This window comes from Narcine bancroftii, chromosome 8, assembly GCF_036971445.1.
Source record: "Narcine bancroftii isolate sNarBan1 chromosome 8, sNarBan1.hap1, whole genome shotgun sequence".
Taxonomy (NCBI): domain Eukaryota; kingdom Metazoa; phylum Chordata; class Chondrichthyes; order Torpediniformes; family Narcinidae; genus Narcine; species Narcine bancroftii.
This window is the reverse complement of record NC_091476.1, coordinates 5,222,726-5,242,915: the sequence shown is the minus strand read 5'-3', so window position 1 is coordinate 5,242,915 and position 20,190 is coordinate 5,222,726. Positions and strand designations below refer to the sequence as shown.

Genomic DNA, 20,190 nt, shown 5'->3' with positions numbered 1-20,190 from the left:
GATGGAAGTGAAGAACATGAACTCCCCAGCGTTTAGGAACCTTAAGATTATTTGTGGAGCAGAATATGTGAATGGTTTGAAAGCATGAATGATGGATATTTGAATCAATTTAGTTCAGAGTGGAACCAAGTTTCATTTCTTGCATTGATTTAATTATAAATTTGGTTACTTTGTTCTTCCTGTTAATTTTTTTCCCCGTTTTATCCATATTTGGATCCAAATTCAGATTGAAATCCCCTCCTATTAGTATGTTCCCTTGCGTATTAGCTACCTTCAAAAAGATATCTTGCATAAACTTTTGATCTTCTTCGTTAGGTGAATATATATTAAGTAGATTCCAAAGCTCTGAATATATCTGACATTTTATCATAACATATCTCCCTGCTGGATCTATTATTTCCTCTTCTATTTTAAATGGCACATTTTTGCTAATTAATATAGCCACTCCTCTTGCTTTTGAATTATACGATGCTGCTGTTACATGTCCTACCCAATCTCTCTTTAATTTCTTGTGCTCCAATTCAGTTAAGTGTGTTTCTTGGACAAATGCTATATCTATTTTTTCCTTTTTCAGTAAATTTAGTAGTTTCTTCCTTTTAATTTGGTTATGTATTCCATTAATATTTAGAGTCATATAGTTCAGCGTAGCCATTTTATATTTTGTTTATCTTCTCTTTCCGTTTTTCCATCATTACCTTTCCTCCTTTTCCATTTCTGTTTTCTTATTTTCAACTCTTTACCAGACAACATTCCTACAACATCCAACATTTTCCTTATTCTCCTATTTCTATCTTCTTTATCCCCAGTCTCCCCTTCCCCTCCTGAGTTGCCCTTTATCCCTTGTCGGACAACCACATCTCCCCTCTCCATTTGGATTTGCGAATCCACTCGCAAGCGTCAACTGATTTTGCAGTGACCGCTCTTTTCCCCCACCCAGCCCCCCCCAGAAAAGATTTCGCTTTTTATATGTCACAAAGGTCACTCTTTTAATTCCCTCCTTATTCTCTCTATTCCATTGCCTTCTCTTATTAATTCTTGTCTATACTCTCTATGTTTTCCTCTAATTACAGATACTTTCACATATGCCCATTGTCTCTATTCACTCTTATACCTCTTTACCCGCATACATATCAATCGTGGTCATTTTTACCCTCCTTACCCTTCTTCATCCCTCAGTCTATTTTTGTCTTTACCCACATACATATCAATCGTGATAATTTTTGCTCTCATTACCCGTCTTCATCCCTCAGTCTATTTTTGTAATTGTTCTGCAAATTTTCGTGCTTCTTCTGGATCCGAGAATAGTCTGTTTTGTTGTCCTGGAATAAATATTTTCAATACCGCAGGATGCTTCAGTGTAAATTTATATCCTTTCTTCCATAAAATCGCTTTTGCTGTATTGAACTCTTTTCTCTTCTTTAGGAGTTCAAAGCTTATATCTGGATAAATGAAGATTTTTTGCCCTTTATACTCCAGTGGTTTGTTGCCCTCTCTTACTTTTTCCATTGTCTTCTCCAGTACCTTTTCTCTTGTAGTATATCTTAGGAATTTTACTACAATAGATCTTGGTTTTTGTTGTGGTTGTGGTTTAGGGGCCAATGCTCTATGTGCCCTTTCTATTTCCATTTCTTGCTGTAGTTCTGGACATCCTAGGGCCTTAGGGATCCATTCTTTTATAAACTCCCTCATATTCTTGCCTTCTTCATCTTCCTTAAGGCCCACTATCTTTATGTTATTTCTTCTGTTATAATTTTCCATTATATCTATTTTTTGGGCTAGTAATTCTTGTGTCTCTTTAGTTTTTTTATTAGATTCCTCCAAGTTCTTTTTTAAGTCTTCTACCTCCATTTCTGCTGCTACTGCCCGCTCTTCCATCTTGTCCATTTTTTTCCCCATTTCTGTTAAGGTCATATCCATTTTATTTATTTTCTCTTCTGTGTTGTTTATTCTTCTTCTTAAATCATTGAATTCCTGTGTTTGCCATTCTTTAAATGACTCCATGTATCCTCTAACAAGAGCAAGTATATCCTTTACCTTGCCTTTCCCTTTATCTATTTCACTGTATTCTTCCTCTTCTTTTTCCTCTGGGTTGGCCATCTGTTGTTTCTTTGCTGCCCTTTCCTCCTCTTCTTTCTTGTTTCCATTGTCTTCTGTGGTCTCTTCTTGCTGCAGGTGTTCTGCAGCTGTCGTTGCCGGCTGTGGAGATCGACTCCCCAGCTGGTCCCCCCTCCCGTCGGTGTGTTTTTTTGCATGCGCATCGCGCATGCGCGACTCCTCGCGCATGCGCGGTTGCGCACTTTTACTCGGCTCTGTGAGCCATTGTTGTAGTTCTTTTTCTACCGACCTGAGGTAGTGGGGCCCTCTCTCCACAGCGGGCCTCTTCGGACAGGTAAGGCCTTCACCTTTTTCCTCCGTTGTCTTCTCTTCCTCTCTTCTTTCCGTTGATTTTGATTTTTCTCCTTTTGTCTCCATCTTATTTCCACCTTTATACTCACTTTTCTTTAACTTGTATTTCTGTGCCTTTGTATTTTCTCTTGTTTTTCCCGACTTTTCTGGAGAGGGCTGGAGTTCACCGTCCGGCCACTACTCCATCACGTGACTCCCCCACCATCAGACTCCTCAACGACAAACTCAAATCAGGGACTAATTTAAGAACTCTGACGTGTACTTTTTTCATTGATTTCCTTTGTTCTTTCTGAATTGCACTGTCAGTTTGTTTATATTTGTCATCTGTTTACAGGCTTACGCTGTGTACATTTTATTTTTTGCACAACCAATTAGTGGTAATTCTGCTGCACCCACAGGAAAAAGGAATCTCAGGGTTGTATGTGATGCCATGTATGTACTCTGGCAATAAATTGGAAATTAATGAACACTTACAACTTTGTCCATTAAATTAACTCAAGTGACTGAATGTGTGTGGACACATTGGTTAAAGAGCAGAGCTCATCTATATCTTGCTGTCATGTTAATGGAAAGACTCATTTGAAATTATTCCAACCACATCTGCTGCTGCTTTGGCTTTTATTAGGTGAAGGTTAAATATAATATCTTCTGATTCAAGATAATTTTGGAAGCAGAAGAAAAATAATCCGTTATATCGGTCAGCTGAGAAAACATCTAGATGCTGTTTAAATTTCTAATTGGGTGAAGTGTAAAATGAAGTATGAGGAGAGATTGCTGAATGATCAAATTTGAATTTTGCAAAATATTTTCAAGTAACTTTATGAAACTATCCTAGTTCAAGGTATAGCATAACATTGTTTCCTGACATTTGAACTGTTTTGTGAATTGCTCTCAGTATTGAAGCACGTGATCTAATAATATCAACTAGCAAGCTCTTGTTCCTTCTTGCAGCACTTAAAGTTCTGCAAATAGCATTTGTTAGTCAAACTTCCAGGGAAGCGGAAGTGTCCAAAACTTCAACTTCTGCCATTTCAGATGGTTTCAAACAGAAAGACTTTCCAATTAGATAGCACCTGATTCTATCACTGGGGCATATCCCAAAGTTCAACGAGCAATGAATTATCTTTGAAGCTTAGCAATTGTTATTTTGGCTAGACATGGCATGTTCCAAAAATAGGATGGTTGATCTGTTACCCTGCTTTTGGGGCAGATTGAGATGGGATGTTCAAAAGGGAATCATTGAATTCCTTTCTCTCCTTCTTAATGAAATTGAAAGCTAGACTGTTCAAAAATCTATAAGACATGCTTGCGAATGACCCATTATACTTCACCAGCAACTCTCAGGACCCTCCACACCGGTTGATTTATTACCGAAATATCTGTCCTGGGTTTGGGAAGGTAAGAACTTTAACTCGGCCCCTGTCGCAAGCTCAGTTCTGTAGCTCCTCCTTGCCCCAGGCCGCTGTTTGAAGCAGAACTAGACTTTGACATCCCTTTTTATCTCAAGTGCTGTTCCCAATCAAGCATCTTCTTCACGGCTAGATCTGTGGCATTGTACTGCTTGTGTGCTTTTTTAATGGAGTATCTCTTTTGCTGTAGCAAGTAAGAAATTCAAAGCATCTGCAGACTGCGCATTGTATGTGATAATAAACTTATTATTATTATCAGGACCTTTATCCTCGTAATATTTATGAAAGCACACCTGATGAAACCTTTACCCATGCCTTTATTCCCACAGGGCAATATTTTTCTTGACGGCCTCATCTACTTTTCCCTTATTTCATCCAGCTTAATTTGAGCACATCACAGTTCTACACAGTTCTGCATTGTTCTGTTGACTTCTTGTCCTGCCTTGCTCCTGCATTCTTTGACCCTCATTCTCTTGAATTCAGACAACATCTCAACATTAAAGATTCTTATTCTTGTTTTCAAATCCACATCACCCTTTTAGATTCCGACATCCTCACAAGCCCGCCAGATTTCCAAGTTCCTCCGTCTCTTGCCTCCTGCAGGTCTTTCTTTCGCTTTTATCACTCGGCATTTATCCCTGATCTTAAGCTCTGGAATCCCCACAAGTCTCCCCACTTTTCTTCTCACTTTATCTTTTAAGTATCTCCTTTAGGACTACCTTTCTAATGAGGTTTTTGACCATATTTCTTAATGACATTTAAAATTGAAACTTTTTCTGAGAATGTGGGCATGAAGCTTCTTGAAATGTTTTATGGCATTAAAGATATTACTTCAGCACAAGTTGTTGGTGTGCTCTGTTGTTAAATGCTCAGGTCAAAATCAGAATGTATTCTGACATCTTGAATGAGTGTGACAATTATAACTACTATAATATAACCAGTAGCCCTGGATAAACCAGAAAATTTGCACCCTGCTGAGGGCGGGAATAAGGGTACTAAAGGTTGGGGATCAGGATCTCTACAAGAAGTGGCAGTTCCAGAGGAAGCTAGAGACAGAGACACACCAGCTATGGCAGGAAGTGTGGCCCTTTACAGTCTAAAAAGCAAAGACAAACACTATAGATGGCTGTGATAGTTCATTACCCAATGAACTGAACATCTTCTAAGCCCGCTTTGAGAAGAAGAGTTAAACAGTGCATACTAGTGTCCCTGAAAATGCTGAGGACCCTGTGATATCGGTTTCTGAGGGCGATGACAGAACATCATCAATGGGTTGAACCCTCGCAAGGCATCAGGCCCTGACGGTGCACCTGGCAAGGTACTGAAATTCTGCCAGAGTATTCACGGACATTTTCAACCTCTCATTGCTGCAGTTAGAGGTTCACACCTGCTTAAAAAGGGCATCAATCATCCTGATACCCAAGAAGAATAGTGTGAGCTGCCTCCACGCCCAATAGCACCAACTTCTACTGTGATGAAATGCTTTGAGAGGCTGGTTATGGCCAGAATTAACATATACCTAAGCAAAGATCTGGACCCACTTCAATTCACCTATCGTAACAATTGCTCTACAGCAGATACAATATCGCTGGCTCTCCACTCAGCTCTGGATCACCTTGAAAACAGCAATTCATACATACGGCTGCTCTTCATCGACTACAGCTCGGCCTTCAACAACATTATTCCCTCAGTGCTGGTCAAGAAGCTACAAACTTTAGGCCTCTGTACCCCCCTCTGCAACTGGATCCTTGACTTCCTCATTGGAAGACCACAGTCAATACAAATTGGAAACAACGTCACCTCCTCACTGACCATCAACACATGTGGACCCCAAGGATGCTTTCTTAGCCCATTGCTCTACTCATTATACATCCATGGCTGTGTGGCCAGGCACAATTCCAATGGTATCTACAAGTTTGCTGATGGCTCCACACTTGTCAGCAAATCACAAATGGCAATGAGGAAGCTCTTTCAGGAGGGAGATGGATCAGCTCATTGAATGGTGTAACGACAACAACCTTGCACTTAACATCAGCAAAACCAAGGAGATGATTGTGGACTTCAGGAGGAAGTCAGGGGAACATGACCCAGTCCTCATCGAGGGCTCAGTAGTGGAGAGGGTCAAGAACTTCAAATTCCAGAGTGTCAACATCTCCGAAGATCTGCCCAGCGGTGATACTTTGTGAGGTGCTTGAGAAGATTCGGTATGTCACCGAAAACTCTCGAAAGCTTCTACAGGTGTATCGTGGAGAGCATTCTGGCTGGTTGCATCACTGCCTGGTATGGAGGTGCCAACTCTCAGGACAAGAGTATATTCCAAAGGGTTGTGAACTCACCCTGCCACATCACAGGCACCAGTCTTCACTCCATTGAGGACATCTACATGAGATGGTGTCTTAAAAAAGCAGCCTCTATCCTCAAAGACCCCACCACCCAGTCCATGCCCTCTTCACTCTGCTACCATCGGGGAAAAGGGACAGGAGCCTAAAGACGAGCACTCAGCGGCACAAGGACAGCTTCTTCCCTGCTGCCATTAGATTCCTGAATAATCAATGAACCAAAGACACTGCCTTATTTTTCGTGCACTAGTATTTTTTATTATTTTTATAGTAATGTTGTAAGATGGTCATAATATGAATGTTTGCTCTGTGACGCTACTGCAAAACACCAAATTTCATGACTTGTTCATGACAATAAATAACAATATATCCTGATTCTGATAAGGAGGAAGATTCTTTTTACCACTCACTGCAAGTAGGTGGCATCCAAAGACTGGTTGGGACTTGAAATTTGCTTTTCACTAAGCCTCTCAGGCAGAATTATTTCAGATTGTACAAAAGATATCATAGCTGGACACAGAATGTTTTAAGTTTTACAACATCTCATTATTAATTGGAATATTTTTCCACTGGTCACAACAACAAAATAACTGTTGTTTGGTACCACTTCAGTCCCTCCAAATTTGACTAAATTATACATGGCAGGAGTTCTTGTGCTATCTTTGAATTGCAACACTTGGTTTTAGTGGTATTTTTAGTGCAATGAACTATTTGCATTTTGCACAGTTTAGGTCTCACAGACTGTCAAACTGCTATTTCCTGCCAGAATTGTCTCATTCACAGCAATGATTCAGGAACAAGATCCCTTTGAAGTGAAGTTGTCTTTTTTATTGATAAAAATTTGGCATTTTGACAAGGACATAAAGCATCATCCAAAAATGAAGGTTCTAATCTCTAACTTCGTGTGGAAGATTCACCATTTCTCTTGTTTTTCTCTCCTTTCCTGAAGTCGGTGATTTCTTGCTCCAACTGCAGCAATTCTCTGGCACTAACTCAGCTGGTTATCAGTCAGGGGTGGGTTGAGTCAGCGGAGATGGGTAGGACACATTTCCCTCTCCCTTCGCATCAGAATTGACAGCTTTGTTTTCCATTTCCGTGGTTCCCCAATAAACTTCGCGTGTGATAAAGGTTCCAGTTGTTGAACCATTAACTGTTTCTCTATCCACAGACACTGCATGAACTGCTTCTAGCATTTTCCGGGTTTATTTCAGGCAACTGCATTTATTTTACATTTTCTTTTAACATTTCCAAGCCCAACCTTCCTCCTTGAAGTCTTTGGTTGTAGTTTAATAATACAGTGTATCTCTCTTTAAATTGTTTCCTGTAAACCTTTGCAACAACCTCAGGTCGTTCTTTGTTTCCAGCCTTTCTTTGACCCATTTCCACAGTTCAAGGATTTTGTGAATCTCCAGCATATCATGTTCCACCATTGAAGTCCTTGTCCTCAAATACTCAGGTCACAGTGTTTGGAACACCCTTCCTGAATTTATTCACCACTCTTTCCTTCTCAAAGATCATCTTTTAAACCCAGCAGACATTCTGTTTGTTTGAGCTCAGATCTTATATCAACTGACAACTTCTCCCTACAGTGTCCATCAGCTGATAACTACAGTACTCTCTGAAATGCCTTGACAAGTTTTTCCCTAACTTCGACATATGGTTTGAATCTTCCTGTTCTTCAGAATTTGGTTGTAAATGGCCAATGCCAGCATTTATTGTTCATCCCTAGTTGCCTTGAGAAGGTGGTGATGAGTCACCATTTTGAACAGCTGTTGTCCATCTGTGGTTGGACCTCTCCCAGAGCTGGTGGATTGTGAAGTTCTAGAACTTAGACCCAAGCGATAGATATTCAACTGAGGATTGTGTGCTCCCATGCATTGACCTTCTTGATGGTAGATTATGAGTTTGGAAAGTACATTGGGAGTACAATTTGTAGGTGGTATGTACAGCAGACTAGTGAAGAGAGAATGAATGTTCAGAGTGTCTGTCAAATGGGAGCCTTGTTGAGCACCCTGAGAATAGATGCTGCACTTATTCAGACAAGAAAGTTTTCCATCATACTCCTGAATTGTTCCTTATAAATAACAGAGTTATTATGGCTTCAGATGTAAATTGCAGGATGTCCAACTTTTATGCCCCAGGGTTTTGATGGTGAATGGCCAAAACTCACCTAGGATCTCCCCCATTTGTCTTCAAATCCTTTGCAGATATTGTTAAAAGTTAAGCAAATCCACTTCAGGGAGAATCATCCACCTGGGAATATGGAGTCATTGACTCAATATCAGGGCCACAGAGCAAGAGAGAGGATATTGCAGCTTTAGGGTTTGAACCTGACCACTGGTGCTCTAATGCATCCTAGAACCATTGAAAATGGGTGCAGGAGAAGGCCAATCAGCTCTTCAAGCCTGCTCCATCATTCAACATGATCATGTCCGACCGTGTGGCTTCACTACCCTATTTCTGCCTTCTCTCCATTCCCTTGATTCCTTTAGCCACAAGGGCCACGTTCAATTCCCCTTTGAATATATCTAATGAAATGGCCCCAACGACTTTCTGTGGCAGGGAGTACCACAGGTCTCTGAGTGAAGAAGCTTCTCCCCATCTCAGTCCTAATGGGCTGCTTCCCTGAAACTGTGTGGGATTCTCCATGGTGCATTGTTCAATGTGCTCGACCGTATGATAACTGAGCCATCCTTGTTGTGAGGCTGGGTAACTCCATTAACATCCTTAGCAAGGCCTTCCCCTTTAACAACTGCAAGATTTACCATAATCACATCACTACCACTAGTTTTCCACCGAGCCCACTTGTAATGCAAATGCAAAGATGACAGAGTGACACTGACTCTTCTGCACCTCGTCCCTGCTTCACCAGAATCCTGCACAAAGTGAGAATGCTCACATACTTAACTGTCATCTCCACGTACTCTGACAAATATCGTCCAGTCTATCATGCCCTCATCCCCACACAGATCAGTTCAACATTGACTGATCTGGAATTGGCACCTTCCAGCCTGTCTTTAGCCTTGCCATGTGTTCAACCCTTGTTTCCTCCACCCCCTCAATGCACTTGTCAAGCTTGATGTGCTCACATAGGGCTGATGGCACTGCATTAACCATCAAGGTTTTCATTATACTCTGCCCATTTGTAGATCTTGTTCCTAATTCATTAGCCCAGAGACATGCCAAAACTTCATTTGATTCCATGCATGGCATCAGCAACAAGTTCCTTTCCTTGAGTATTCCCATGCTGCTCTGTTCTATGTCCTTCCTCAAACCACAACAATATAGCACACCCTCAGGAACAATTCTACTAATTCCATAGAAAAGCCAAATGCTGAGTTTTGCTGTATCTCCTGAGTTTTCCTTATCTGCCATGTCTACTGCCTGCCATTGACACTGTTTGGCTCAGTCCAGAACTGTGAGAGTAGAGAACACAGACCCAGCGCTGTTCCAAAGGGATCAACCGCCTGGTCTTACCACCAGTGGCTCTGTACAGCCTGTTAAACATTCTGTTAAAAGAGATGATGGTGTTTTTAAACTAGAATCCTGCAACCACATGTCTGTGCCCAAGATGGCAACACCTATCCTCGTCAGCGGCCATGAGGGGTTGCAGACTCCAGGGAGAACACTTCCCGATTGAGAAGGAAAAGCAGAGAAGATGAACTTACAGGACTGTGACCATGGCGGTGGACCAGTGAGGGGCTCAGTGGCTGAGGAATCCATACAGGCTGCAGGCGACCTATCGTCAGGGGACCCACAGGGGCTGCTGGAAATTGGCTCGTGGGAACCAGGTATCAGAGCCGGGATTCAAAACGGTGCTGAGGGCAAGAAGGGCTTCCAAATAGTCTTGGGCACCGAAGGATACCTGATTATGTTGAAGGTTGGATCTGGTGCTTGTGTTGCAATGTATGGACAGGAGTCTGTCGGGCTGCAGAGGCTGCGGGAGCACTGGAGGCGAATCCACGGGCACACAGTGACTGAAGGGACTCTCCTTTGCTTTTCTTTCTCTCATTCTGTAAGGGGTGCTGGGCGGTAGTAATGGAGATCGATGGAGAGCAGAAGGCAATTTGTATAATATTATATACTGTGTACTATTACATGTCAATAAAGGAATCTTGAATCCTGGACCTGTTGCTCCTATGTCCCAATGCTCAATCCTCAATTTCTGCTGATATGCTCTTGGTGCCAGAAGTTCCTGATTCCTGATGCATCCAACCCTCTCACTATCTCCAGTCACTCCAGCCATTTCCTTGCTCCAACCTTCATTCTCTCCATTGTCCCCTCCTTTTGAAATGGTAGATCAGACAGTAGAACAGAGTTTCTTCACAAAATATGTGCAAGGCATGCCTATTGTTCATGATATCTTAAGCTTTGCATGTGAAAAGATTTCACTGCCTGAACTCCTTGCAAAATCAGTTCCATCATTTCCACGTAGCCTTAACTCTAGTTTTGGATGCAGTAAAAACTTCCCAGCCAATGAAGACAGTTGCAAAATTCCACAGAAAATAACAGGGTTCAGAAGCCCAAGAACTTGGACTATTCTCAGGGCTCTGCTCTGATTGTGATTTATTGCAGACTGAGAAGGGAGTTCCAGTGAAGAAGTTCTCGTGCCTCGTGGATCTGATGTTAAACTATCAGCAACCCTATCAAGGACTGGTGACTCCATTGCAATATCCCGTGGAGAGAGAAAATGAGAAAGAGATCATGGATGATTTGTCAGGTAACCTTTTGATAAATGTCACTGATGAATGAGTCCAGATTGATTTGTTAACTTCAATCGTTGGTTTGGGTGCATTTGGATCACTGGTGGGCAGTGCTGATCACTGCACTGTAGGAGGGATGTGATTAAGCTAGAGAGGTTAAAGGAAAGATTCATAGCACTGGATTCTGAAGGGCTTGACTTCTGAGGAGAGATTGGGTAGGCAGAGGGATGACATTATAAAGGATTCTAAATTTATGAGGATCATAGGGAGGGTATTATTTTTTTCCAGGGTGGAGGAGAATTAAATCTGAGAACTCAAGAGAGGGAAAAGATTTAAAAAGTACTTACAAGACAAAGTTTTCCACCCAGAAGGTGAATGACATATGGAATGAGCTGTAAAAGGAGGTGGTAGAGGGGGGTACAATTACATGACATTTAGTCAAGTACGTGGATTGGAGAGCTTGAGAAATATGAAACTAGCTCAGGGAGACAACTTGACTGGCATGGGAGTTGGGCTGAAAGGCCTGCTTCATTCTGTGTAATTCAATAATTCCATAAATTTATGAAACCATAAAGTCTTTGTGGCAAAATAAGTACATTCCTGTGCAAGTAATTCATTAGTCCTAGACTAATGGCGTGTTTTTTGAGTTCAAATCCCATTATGGTAGCAGGCAATTACAAGTTAAACAAATGTTGAATTACAATTCACAAGTCATGGAGTTAAATGCATTAATTTGCCTTATCCCTCTATTCCTACTCTAACTAGCTTGTGACATGAGGGTGGTTGAAGGTGTCTATTTTAAACTCCTGCCAGTATTCACTGCATGATCTCATCCCTTTTTCTACCTGTGCAGTTGGTATCAATATGTACCACAACCTCTGACTGCTCCCCCTCCTGCTTCAGAATGTTCTGCAATTACTCAGAGACATCCTTGACCCTGGCACCTGGGAGGCAACATACTTTGCTGGAGTCTTCTTTACGACCACAGAATGGCATGTCTGTCCTCATAACTATTGAGACTCCTGCCACCACAATTCTCTATCCTCCCCACCTAGGCATCTGACCAGTCATTCGGCCATGGATCTGGGCACTGTAGCTTCTCTCCACTGGAAAGCCATCCTCCCCTAAATCATCCCAAACAATACATGTTACTTAGCAAAATAGTTTGTTCTAACAACCAACGTGATTAGCTCATGTCCAATTACCCTGTCTGGTATAGATGTGACTTTAGATCCAGACTAATCTGAACAACTTCGACCAGACTTATTTTAAATGAATTTGGTAAAAATGAAACAGTCATTTTTATCAATGAATAAAAATTATGAGAGCATCATTACACTTCGTCCAATATCCAACATTTTATGAAGGATTTAATGCAAGCAAGATATTGAAGTTACTTTCCTCCTTCTCGCTCTTTCTCCTTCCCCATCATTTAATCAGTTGAGGTTCCACAGATCAGGACAATGAGAAAACTTTGTCACTACAATTACCCGAAGAACCTTGTTTAGTGGCACCTACACCAAGGAATTACAGTTTTGAAATATCAGCACTCATCTTAAAATTCAGTGACATTATTGAAAGAGAGAAAATTTGATACATTTACAAATTAATTTTTAAACTGTAACATCTTTTGGAATTCTGATTTACTGTCAAGTCACCTTTGTTTATCATTCATACCATGCTTGCACGGTAAAGACGAAATAGTGTTTCTCCAGGACCACAGAGCATATTTACATCAAGTTAAGTTAGAATAGAAGTTAAGCACATTGAGATCTTAAAATATTAAGACGTATAAACAGTAAAAGTCCACAGTACCATACCCTATCCCATCTGGGAATTCAGGAGCCTGATGGCTTGTGGGAAATAACTGTTGCCCAATCTGGATTTAATGACCTGAGTGCTACCTACCAGATGGCAGAAGGGAGAACAGGTTACATGAAGGGGTGTGAAGAGCCCTTCACAATATTTATTGCCTTTCACCTGCATCGAGTGTTGTGGACGTCTTTCGTGGAAGGAAAAGAGCCCCTAATGATCTTTTCCGCTGACTTCATTATCCTCTGCAGGGTCATGCGGTCTGAGGAGGTACAGCTGTTCAGAATGCTTTCAATACATCCTCTGTAGAATGTACTGAGGATGGAAGGTGGGGATGAATTTTCCTCAGCCTTTGCAGCAAGTAGAGGCGCTGTTGGACTTTCTTGGCTATGGAGCTGGTGTTAAGGGACCAGGTGAGATTCTTCACCAAGTGTACTCCAAGAAGCTTGATACTTTTGATGACCTCGATGGTCGAGCCATCAATGGTCAGTGGAGCGTGATCTCCCGGGCCCTCCTGAAGTCGACAACCTTCTCTTTTGTTTTATTAACGTTCAGGTACAGGTTGTTGGCTCTGCACCATCCGTTTGCGACTGCCCCTCATCTCTGTCCCTGATCCTCATTCTCACAAACAAGGCCCACCATGGTCGTGTCATCAATGAACATGATGATGTGGTTCGAGCTGTGTTTAGCTGTACATTCGTGTGTCAGCAAAGAGAATAGTAGTGGGCTAAGCACACAGCCTTGTGGAGGGCGTACTCAGTGTGATGGTCTTGGAAGAGCTGTTACCGATCCAGATTACTTGAGGACTCCCCGACAGGGTCAAAAATCCAATTGCAGAGGGAGGGTGTTTAGACCCAGCAGGCTCAACTTCCTTATCAGGTACTGAAGTATGATTATATTGAATGCTGAAGTTGATAAACAACATGTAAGGAATATTATAAATTACAATGAAAGATTAACATGCATTTTTTCAATAGAATAAATACATTACATTTTTAACTTGGATAAACAGTGAGTAGGTTAAAAATATACAGTAGATAAATGATGATTTAATATTTTGCTGCAGTTGTTTCCCAGAATTCTTTGGACGAGCGTAAATGTAAATCAGGATATCTGGAAGTTAAACAGGTTTCCTTTCACTTGTAGATGGTGAGGATGAGAAACCGGCCTTGCCTCCTCGTCCGCTCAGTGCTGCCCTCCCCACTTCTTCAGAAGCCAGCAACACCTTAGTTCAACAGTTGCAGGAGCGTTTGCAGGAGGGATCTTTGAAAAGGTATTGTCCTTGCAAAGCATTGTGAGTGTTGAGGCTTAAACAACAATGGCACTTCCTGTTCAGCATATGGAGGGAGGATTTTGGGAAATGGGAAAAAGAATTCCATCAACGTGTCCACTTTTAAGCGGTATGTCCAAGAGGAAGTGTTACTCTGGTATAAAAGTACAATGGTGAAAATAATTAAATATGGTATCTCTGGAGTAATATCACTGTACACTATTGTCCAAACTGCAAGATTAAAGCTCACCATTTTGAATGAGGTCAGATTGAAACAAGACAAAGAATAGATTATTATCATGAGGTTTAAAGAAAACTAAATTTAAGAGACTGAAAATAAAAGAAACAAACTAATGTCAAAGTATAGGGAAGTACCGTGGACTTTTATTGTCAACATCTTAACATTTTGACTTCTATTTTAACCTATTTATGTAAGTCTGCTCTGTGGACCTGGAGAAACGCTATCTTGTCTTTACCGTGCAAGGCATGGAATGAATGACAAACAAAGGTGACTTGACTTGATAGGTGCAATAAAATTAATGCAGAAAGTTGTAGAGGAGATTAAAGTAGGGACGTGAGAAGCAAATTGGCCATAGCAAACTTGAAGATTATTTAATATTAACAGTAAAATATTTTACATGCACATACAATTATGATAATTAATGTGAATTTGGAAGTCTGGAAGGAGTTGTAGAAATGGTTGTGCATATTGATTAAAACTGTGGTCACGTGTGAGACTGTAGATTCTGAAATCTGGAATGAGTCTATTCCATCTTTCTCCATACATCAGTCCTGCCATCCCAGGAATTAGACTTGTGAACCTTGGCTGCACTCTCTCAGATGAGGGGATCAAACCTGCACATAATACTCCAAGTGTAGCCTAACCAAGGGGCGACATTAAGCCTTCCTGCTTTGATCATCCAATCCTCTCTCAATAAATCCCAACATGTCATTTGCTTTCTTTACCACCTGCTTTACCTGTATTCCTACTTTCAATGACTGATGCAACAGGGCACCCAGGTCTTGTTGAGCCCCCTCTTTTGCTAATTTGTCAGCCTCCCTGTATTTCCCATAAATTGATAACCTCACATTTATCTACATCTAATTAAACCTAAGTCATTAACATTTACTGCAAATGGCAAACAACTAGGTACAAAAATAATCAGAATCAATACCTCATTTACAAATTTTCTCTTCTTTCTTTGGCTTGGCTTCGCGGACGAAGATTTATGGAGGGGTAATGTCCACGTCAGCTGCAGGCTCGTTGGTGGCTGACAAGTCCGATGCGGGACAGGCAGACACGGTTGCAGCGGTTGCAAGGGAAAATTGGTTGGTTGGGGTTGGGAGTTGGGTTTTTCCTCCTTGTCTTTTGACCGTGAGGTGGGCTCTGAGGTCTTCTTCAAAGGAGGTTGCTGCCCGCCGAACTGTGAGGCGCCAAGATGCACGGTTTGAGGCGAGATCAGCCCACTGGCGGTGGTCAATGTGGCAGGCACCAAGAGATTTCTTTAGGCAGTCCTTGTACCTCTTCTTTGGTGCACCTCTGTCACGGTGGCCAGTGGAGAGCTCGCCATAGAACACAATCTTGGGAAGGCGATGGTCCTCCATTCTGGAGACGTGACCTACCCAGCGCAGTTGGATCTTCAAACGCGTGGATTCGATGCTGTCGGCCTCTGCCATCTCGAGTACTTCGATGTTGGTGATGAAGTCGCTCCAACGAATGTTGAGGATGGAGCGGAGACAACACTGGTGGAAGCGTTCTAGTAGCCGTAGCTGATGCCGGTAGAGGACCCATGATTCGGAGCCGAACAGGAGTGTGGGTATGACAACGGCTCTGTATACACTAATCTTTGTGAGGTTTTTCCAGACTCTTTTGTGTAGTCTTCCAAATCCATCAAGAAAACAAATTCTCATGGAGGCTCCATTTTTATCAGCCAGGGAAGGGAAGCCAAATCTGTAAGGGGTGGCATGGTTAAAAGCACAATGCTGTTACAGCGCTAGTAACCGGGGTTCAAATCTGACGCTGTCTGTAAGTTTATACATTCTACCCATATCTGCGTGGGTTTCCTCCCACTGTCAAAACCTGCCAGGGCTGGACATTACTTGGGTGTAATTGGGTGCCATGGTCTGTGGGCCGAAAGAGTCTTTCACTGTGCACTCACTGACAAAAGGCAAAGGAGGGAAAACCCAACACCCAACCCCAACCAACCAATTTTCCCTTGCAGCCGCTGCAACCGTGTCTGCCTGTCCCGCATCGGACTTGTCAGCCACAAACGAGCCTGCAGCTGACATGGACATTTACCCCCTCCATAAATCTTCGTCCGCGAAGCCAAGCCAAAGAAAAGACATATGTATAATAAAGATTTTCAGAGCAGATGTCCAGAGTTAAGGGAGTTAAATGTGTCCTATTTCTGCATGTTATTAAACATGTGATATGTTGGTGTACTGAATTCTATATGTATTGAAGTGAATTGATCTACGCTTTGGACGTAGGTGCAACATACATTTAAAAACATATCGCACTTGTTTGGAGGAGCAGCATGCAGTTTGAAACGCATTCCAAGGTAGAGAAACAAGGTCCAGTTCAAGGGAAGAAAGCCTAAGTTAAGTGAAAGGAGAGCTTTGGAATTTTAATCCTTTTGAAGTGCACGGATACCTTGATGACATGAAAAATAAAGCCAACAAAAAGAAATGAAGATATTAGATATGCTGGAATCTGGAGCAAATGACAAAGTATGATATGTGAGAGCAGAGACTGGGGGAGTGAGCGGCAAGAACAAGGGAACCACTATTCCCTGATTTGTCTGGAGAGAGCAGAATGAGGGCAAATTTCTGAGGAGAGAAATTATAGGAGACGGCTCTTAACTAATAAACTGACTGATGCCTTTATGCACTTAAATTACTTAAACAGATGTTCACACTGAATAATTGCTGGAGCACTAAACATTCAAATGCCTAATGACTGCAATTGCTTGAGTAACCATAGCACTTACAATTATGGAATCATTTATCAGCTAATCTGAGGTTCAGAGAGTTTAAATTTTTCTGAATTATGCAGATAATGTAATCATTCAATTTCCTTGTTCACAACCTATTTAGTGATTCCTCGACCTTGGTGCATGACTACGTGAAGACCAATCTTCAAAAGGATATTGATGCTATTAGTTCAGGAAACTCAACTCTATCACATCTCAACAGGAGCCTCATGAGGTTGTGCAAAGACCTAGACAGGTAGAGTCCTCCAGGAAGGCTTGTATCCTGCATTATTAATGGAGTTGTTGTTCATTGTTTGTTCTCAAGTAAGTCTCTTCCCTTTATTGTAGCTACATGTGCAAAGATAGCGGAACCTGCTTTCTTCACACAGGTAATAGAGATGTAGAAATGCTCGAGGGATGATGAAACACAATAAAGCAGAAATGACCTAGAATAATAGGGCAGCCTTTAATTTAAAAACAAAATTTTGCAAATGTCTGAAAAACATAGTTGAAGATGCACATCTGTGCGCTCCTGAAATAAAGACAGAACATTCTGAAAACACAAGCAGATCCTAAAATAATTAATGTGGGGAAAAATAATTAATTTGGGGCGTAGACCCTTGATCAGAATTTAGGACATGCAAAGTCTCTGAAATTTTTGCCAACCTTTTCTTTGGGATGATGATTTATCTTCATTTGTTTTCATTTTTGGGATATTGTTATTTTGCTGGCAAGGCCACCTTTTTAAGTCCAGCTCTAACTTTCCATGAACTGTACATCTCACAAGGTCATGTCGAAGAGTGGGTAACCCCATCACTGTGATTAGATATTCAATTAAAAATTGGATTAGATAAAGACAGAATATTAAAGGTCACGGGTACTGCTGTGTTCTTCACACAGCCCAATACCTTCTGTGTCCCTTAAGTGTTAGTGGGCAAATTCTCAGTATATCCAATCAGTAAAAAAAATGCCTGATGAAGAGCCAAGGCATGAAAGGTCAGTTATCCTTTACTTCCTATAGTTACTGCATGATGTGCTAAGTTTCTCCAGTGTGTTTGTCTACTACATTTGATCCCAGCATCTGCAGACTTCTTATTTAATTAAAGAATATATAAATATGATCCAAGCTATTAATGAAAAAGCTGATAGTTCAGGCTGCAACCATGAAGAACAAAAAGAATAGAACTAACACTTCCAACTGATGATTTTTACCTTCTTAAATCTTTAAGATTTCTTATCCTACTGACAAAGCTCAAAAATGTATCTATTCACAAGCTAGCATCACTGACCTAAAAATGAGAAACTGTAATATTTTTCTGCTCTTCCTTGCAGAGTGCACTTCATCCTCAAGTTAACAAACTCAGTGAAGTTGGCTTTTAATCTGAAAATTCTACCCCAGCTTTTCAGTTGGACTTTTAATCTACAGTTTGAGGGTGAATTGTCTTAAAAGGGTCTCATTTCCCTGAAAACGCCAGATATCATCCATTTGAGCAGAAGTTACAGAGCTTGAAAGTCAGACCTCAAGGTTTAAGAACAGTTTCTTTCCGACAACTATCAGAATCTTGAGCCTCTCCTTGGTACATTAATCACAAACTACCTGGACTTTTTTAGGTCCCTTTTTACACAAGGATTACTGTGAATATTTATATCTATCTTGTATATTCATTGTCCTTTAATTCAGTGGTTTTCTATTGTGATTTATCACTACAAGTACCTGTTTGGCTGTAGCAATAAGCATGTACATTGTACAATGAACTCATTCTCATTGCCATCGTGTACATGAGCCAGATCTGAAGGACCAATCTCACTTATTCTCAAACCTTGGAGTCAAATGATGAGGTCTAATGAAGGCTCAAAACTGAATAGGCTTTCAAACAACTCTATGTTAGAGGGTTTTCTTTTGATACGCTCTGAGATTTGAATTGAATTGTTCTTTCCTTATGTGCAGAAAGATGCAGAATTTTTTTTGAAAATTTTATTTTCATTTGCATGAAATATAGACAATTAACAATTTATCTAATGACATAACATAAAAAGTAACACAAAATGATGCAAATAATTTTACTTTTTCCCCCACTCCCTCCCTTCCCCTCATTCTATAGAAAGAAGAAAAAAAAACCTGAATTTATATTTGATCGCTATTTATACTAATCTGACATGATAATTTTATCCTCTAAATATTTAGTTGGGAGGAGCGGGGGCTGTGGATGACATAGACGAACCTTTTCTAATGAAATCCATACATAGTTTCCAAATCCTATAAAAATTCTCAAGTTGGTTCCTTAAACTATATGTAATCCATTTCAATGGTATAGAATTTTGTATTTCAACCTGCCATCGTTCCAACCTTATTAAATTGACCGATTTCCATATTACCGCTACACATTTCTTTGCTACAGCTATTGCTACAGTTAATTTTTTTTTACATTTATCTAACTTTAAATCAATATCTGTTTCATTTAGATTTACCAAGTAAAAAAAGTCTTGGAACTTTTTGTATTTGTATCCTCAAATTTGTCCCAATAATACACTCAAATCTTTCCAAAATGTTTCTACTTTTTCACATCACCATGTAATAAAGCAGAATCCATTCATTCCTTTTACTTTAAATGACACTTTTTTTGACATTTGGTACAATAAAAGGTATAAAGGGGATAAAAGATTGTTTTTTTGGGTTCTTTCTTTTTGACTTTTGAGCAAATGAAAAAGAAATATGATATACCAAATAATACAATCTTTTCATATTAACAACAGAAATGTATTTTTAAGTGCTATCCAGGCAAGTCAACCTATCCTCGAGTACAGAGGATCGTGTAAATGTAAAGGTGGACAGGAAACTTGGGTTGACATCAAATCCTGATAATGTAGTGATGTATAAAAATTATTACGAGTGAAGAAAGTAATGTTTTCAAATAATCAAAAATTAATGTTCTAATGTTAATTAATATCTGTTGTTTCTAATCTCGTTAAAAATACTCTTTCAAGAGGTTTCAGGGAACAAAAGTCAACCATATCTTTTCGGAGAGTACCATTTTATATTGTGATTAGCTCTCAGTCAACTTGCCCATTCATTTTTTGTTGTCTTTAACAGGGAAGTGGATGTAGTGGTTCACAATCTCGAGACTTTGGTGCAAGTGTTCAGTGTCAGTACTTTGAGTAACCCACCCAAAAAAGAGGTAAGATTTCAACTGCTCAATAACCTCTTAGAAGCCGGAATAGTGTGTGGTGTGATTCTAAACCTACGACTTCAATGTATGCTGTATGGTTGAGAAAATGTGG

The 20,190-nt window shown here is 40.6% G+C and overlaps 1 protein-coding gene across 2 annotated transcripts in view; it reads left to right on the top strand.

Annotated features, from left to right (window-relative positions):
• LOC138740289 (phosphatidylinositol 3,4,5-trisphosphate 5-phosphatase 2-like) overlaps positions 1-20,190 on the top strand; it is a 208,898-nt gene that overhangs the window by 118,514 nt on the left and 70,194 nt on the right. For both annotated transcript variants that reach the window (XM_069892720.1, XM_069892719.1), the window contains exons 4-7: positions 10,730-10,874; positions 13,816-13,942; positions 17,036-17,167; positions 20,003-20,087. In XM_069892720.1, coding sequence (XP_069748821.1) covers positions 10,730-10,874; positions 13,816-13,942; positions 17,036-17,167; positions 20,003-20,087 — 489 coding nt within the window. The remainder of the gene's footprint in view (positions 1-10,729; positions 10,875-13,815; positions 13,943-17,035; positions 17,168-20,002; positions 20,088-20,190) is intronic.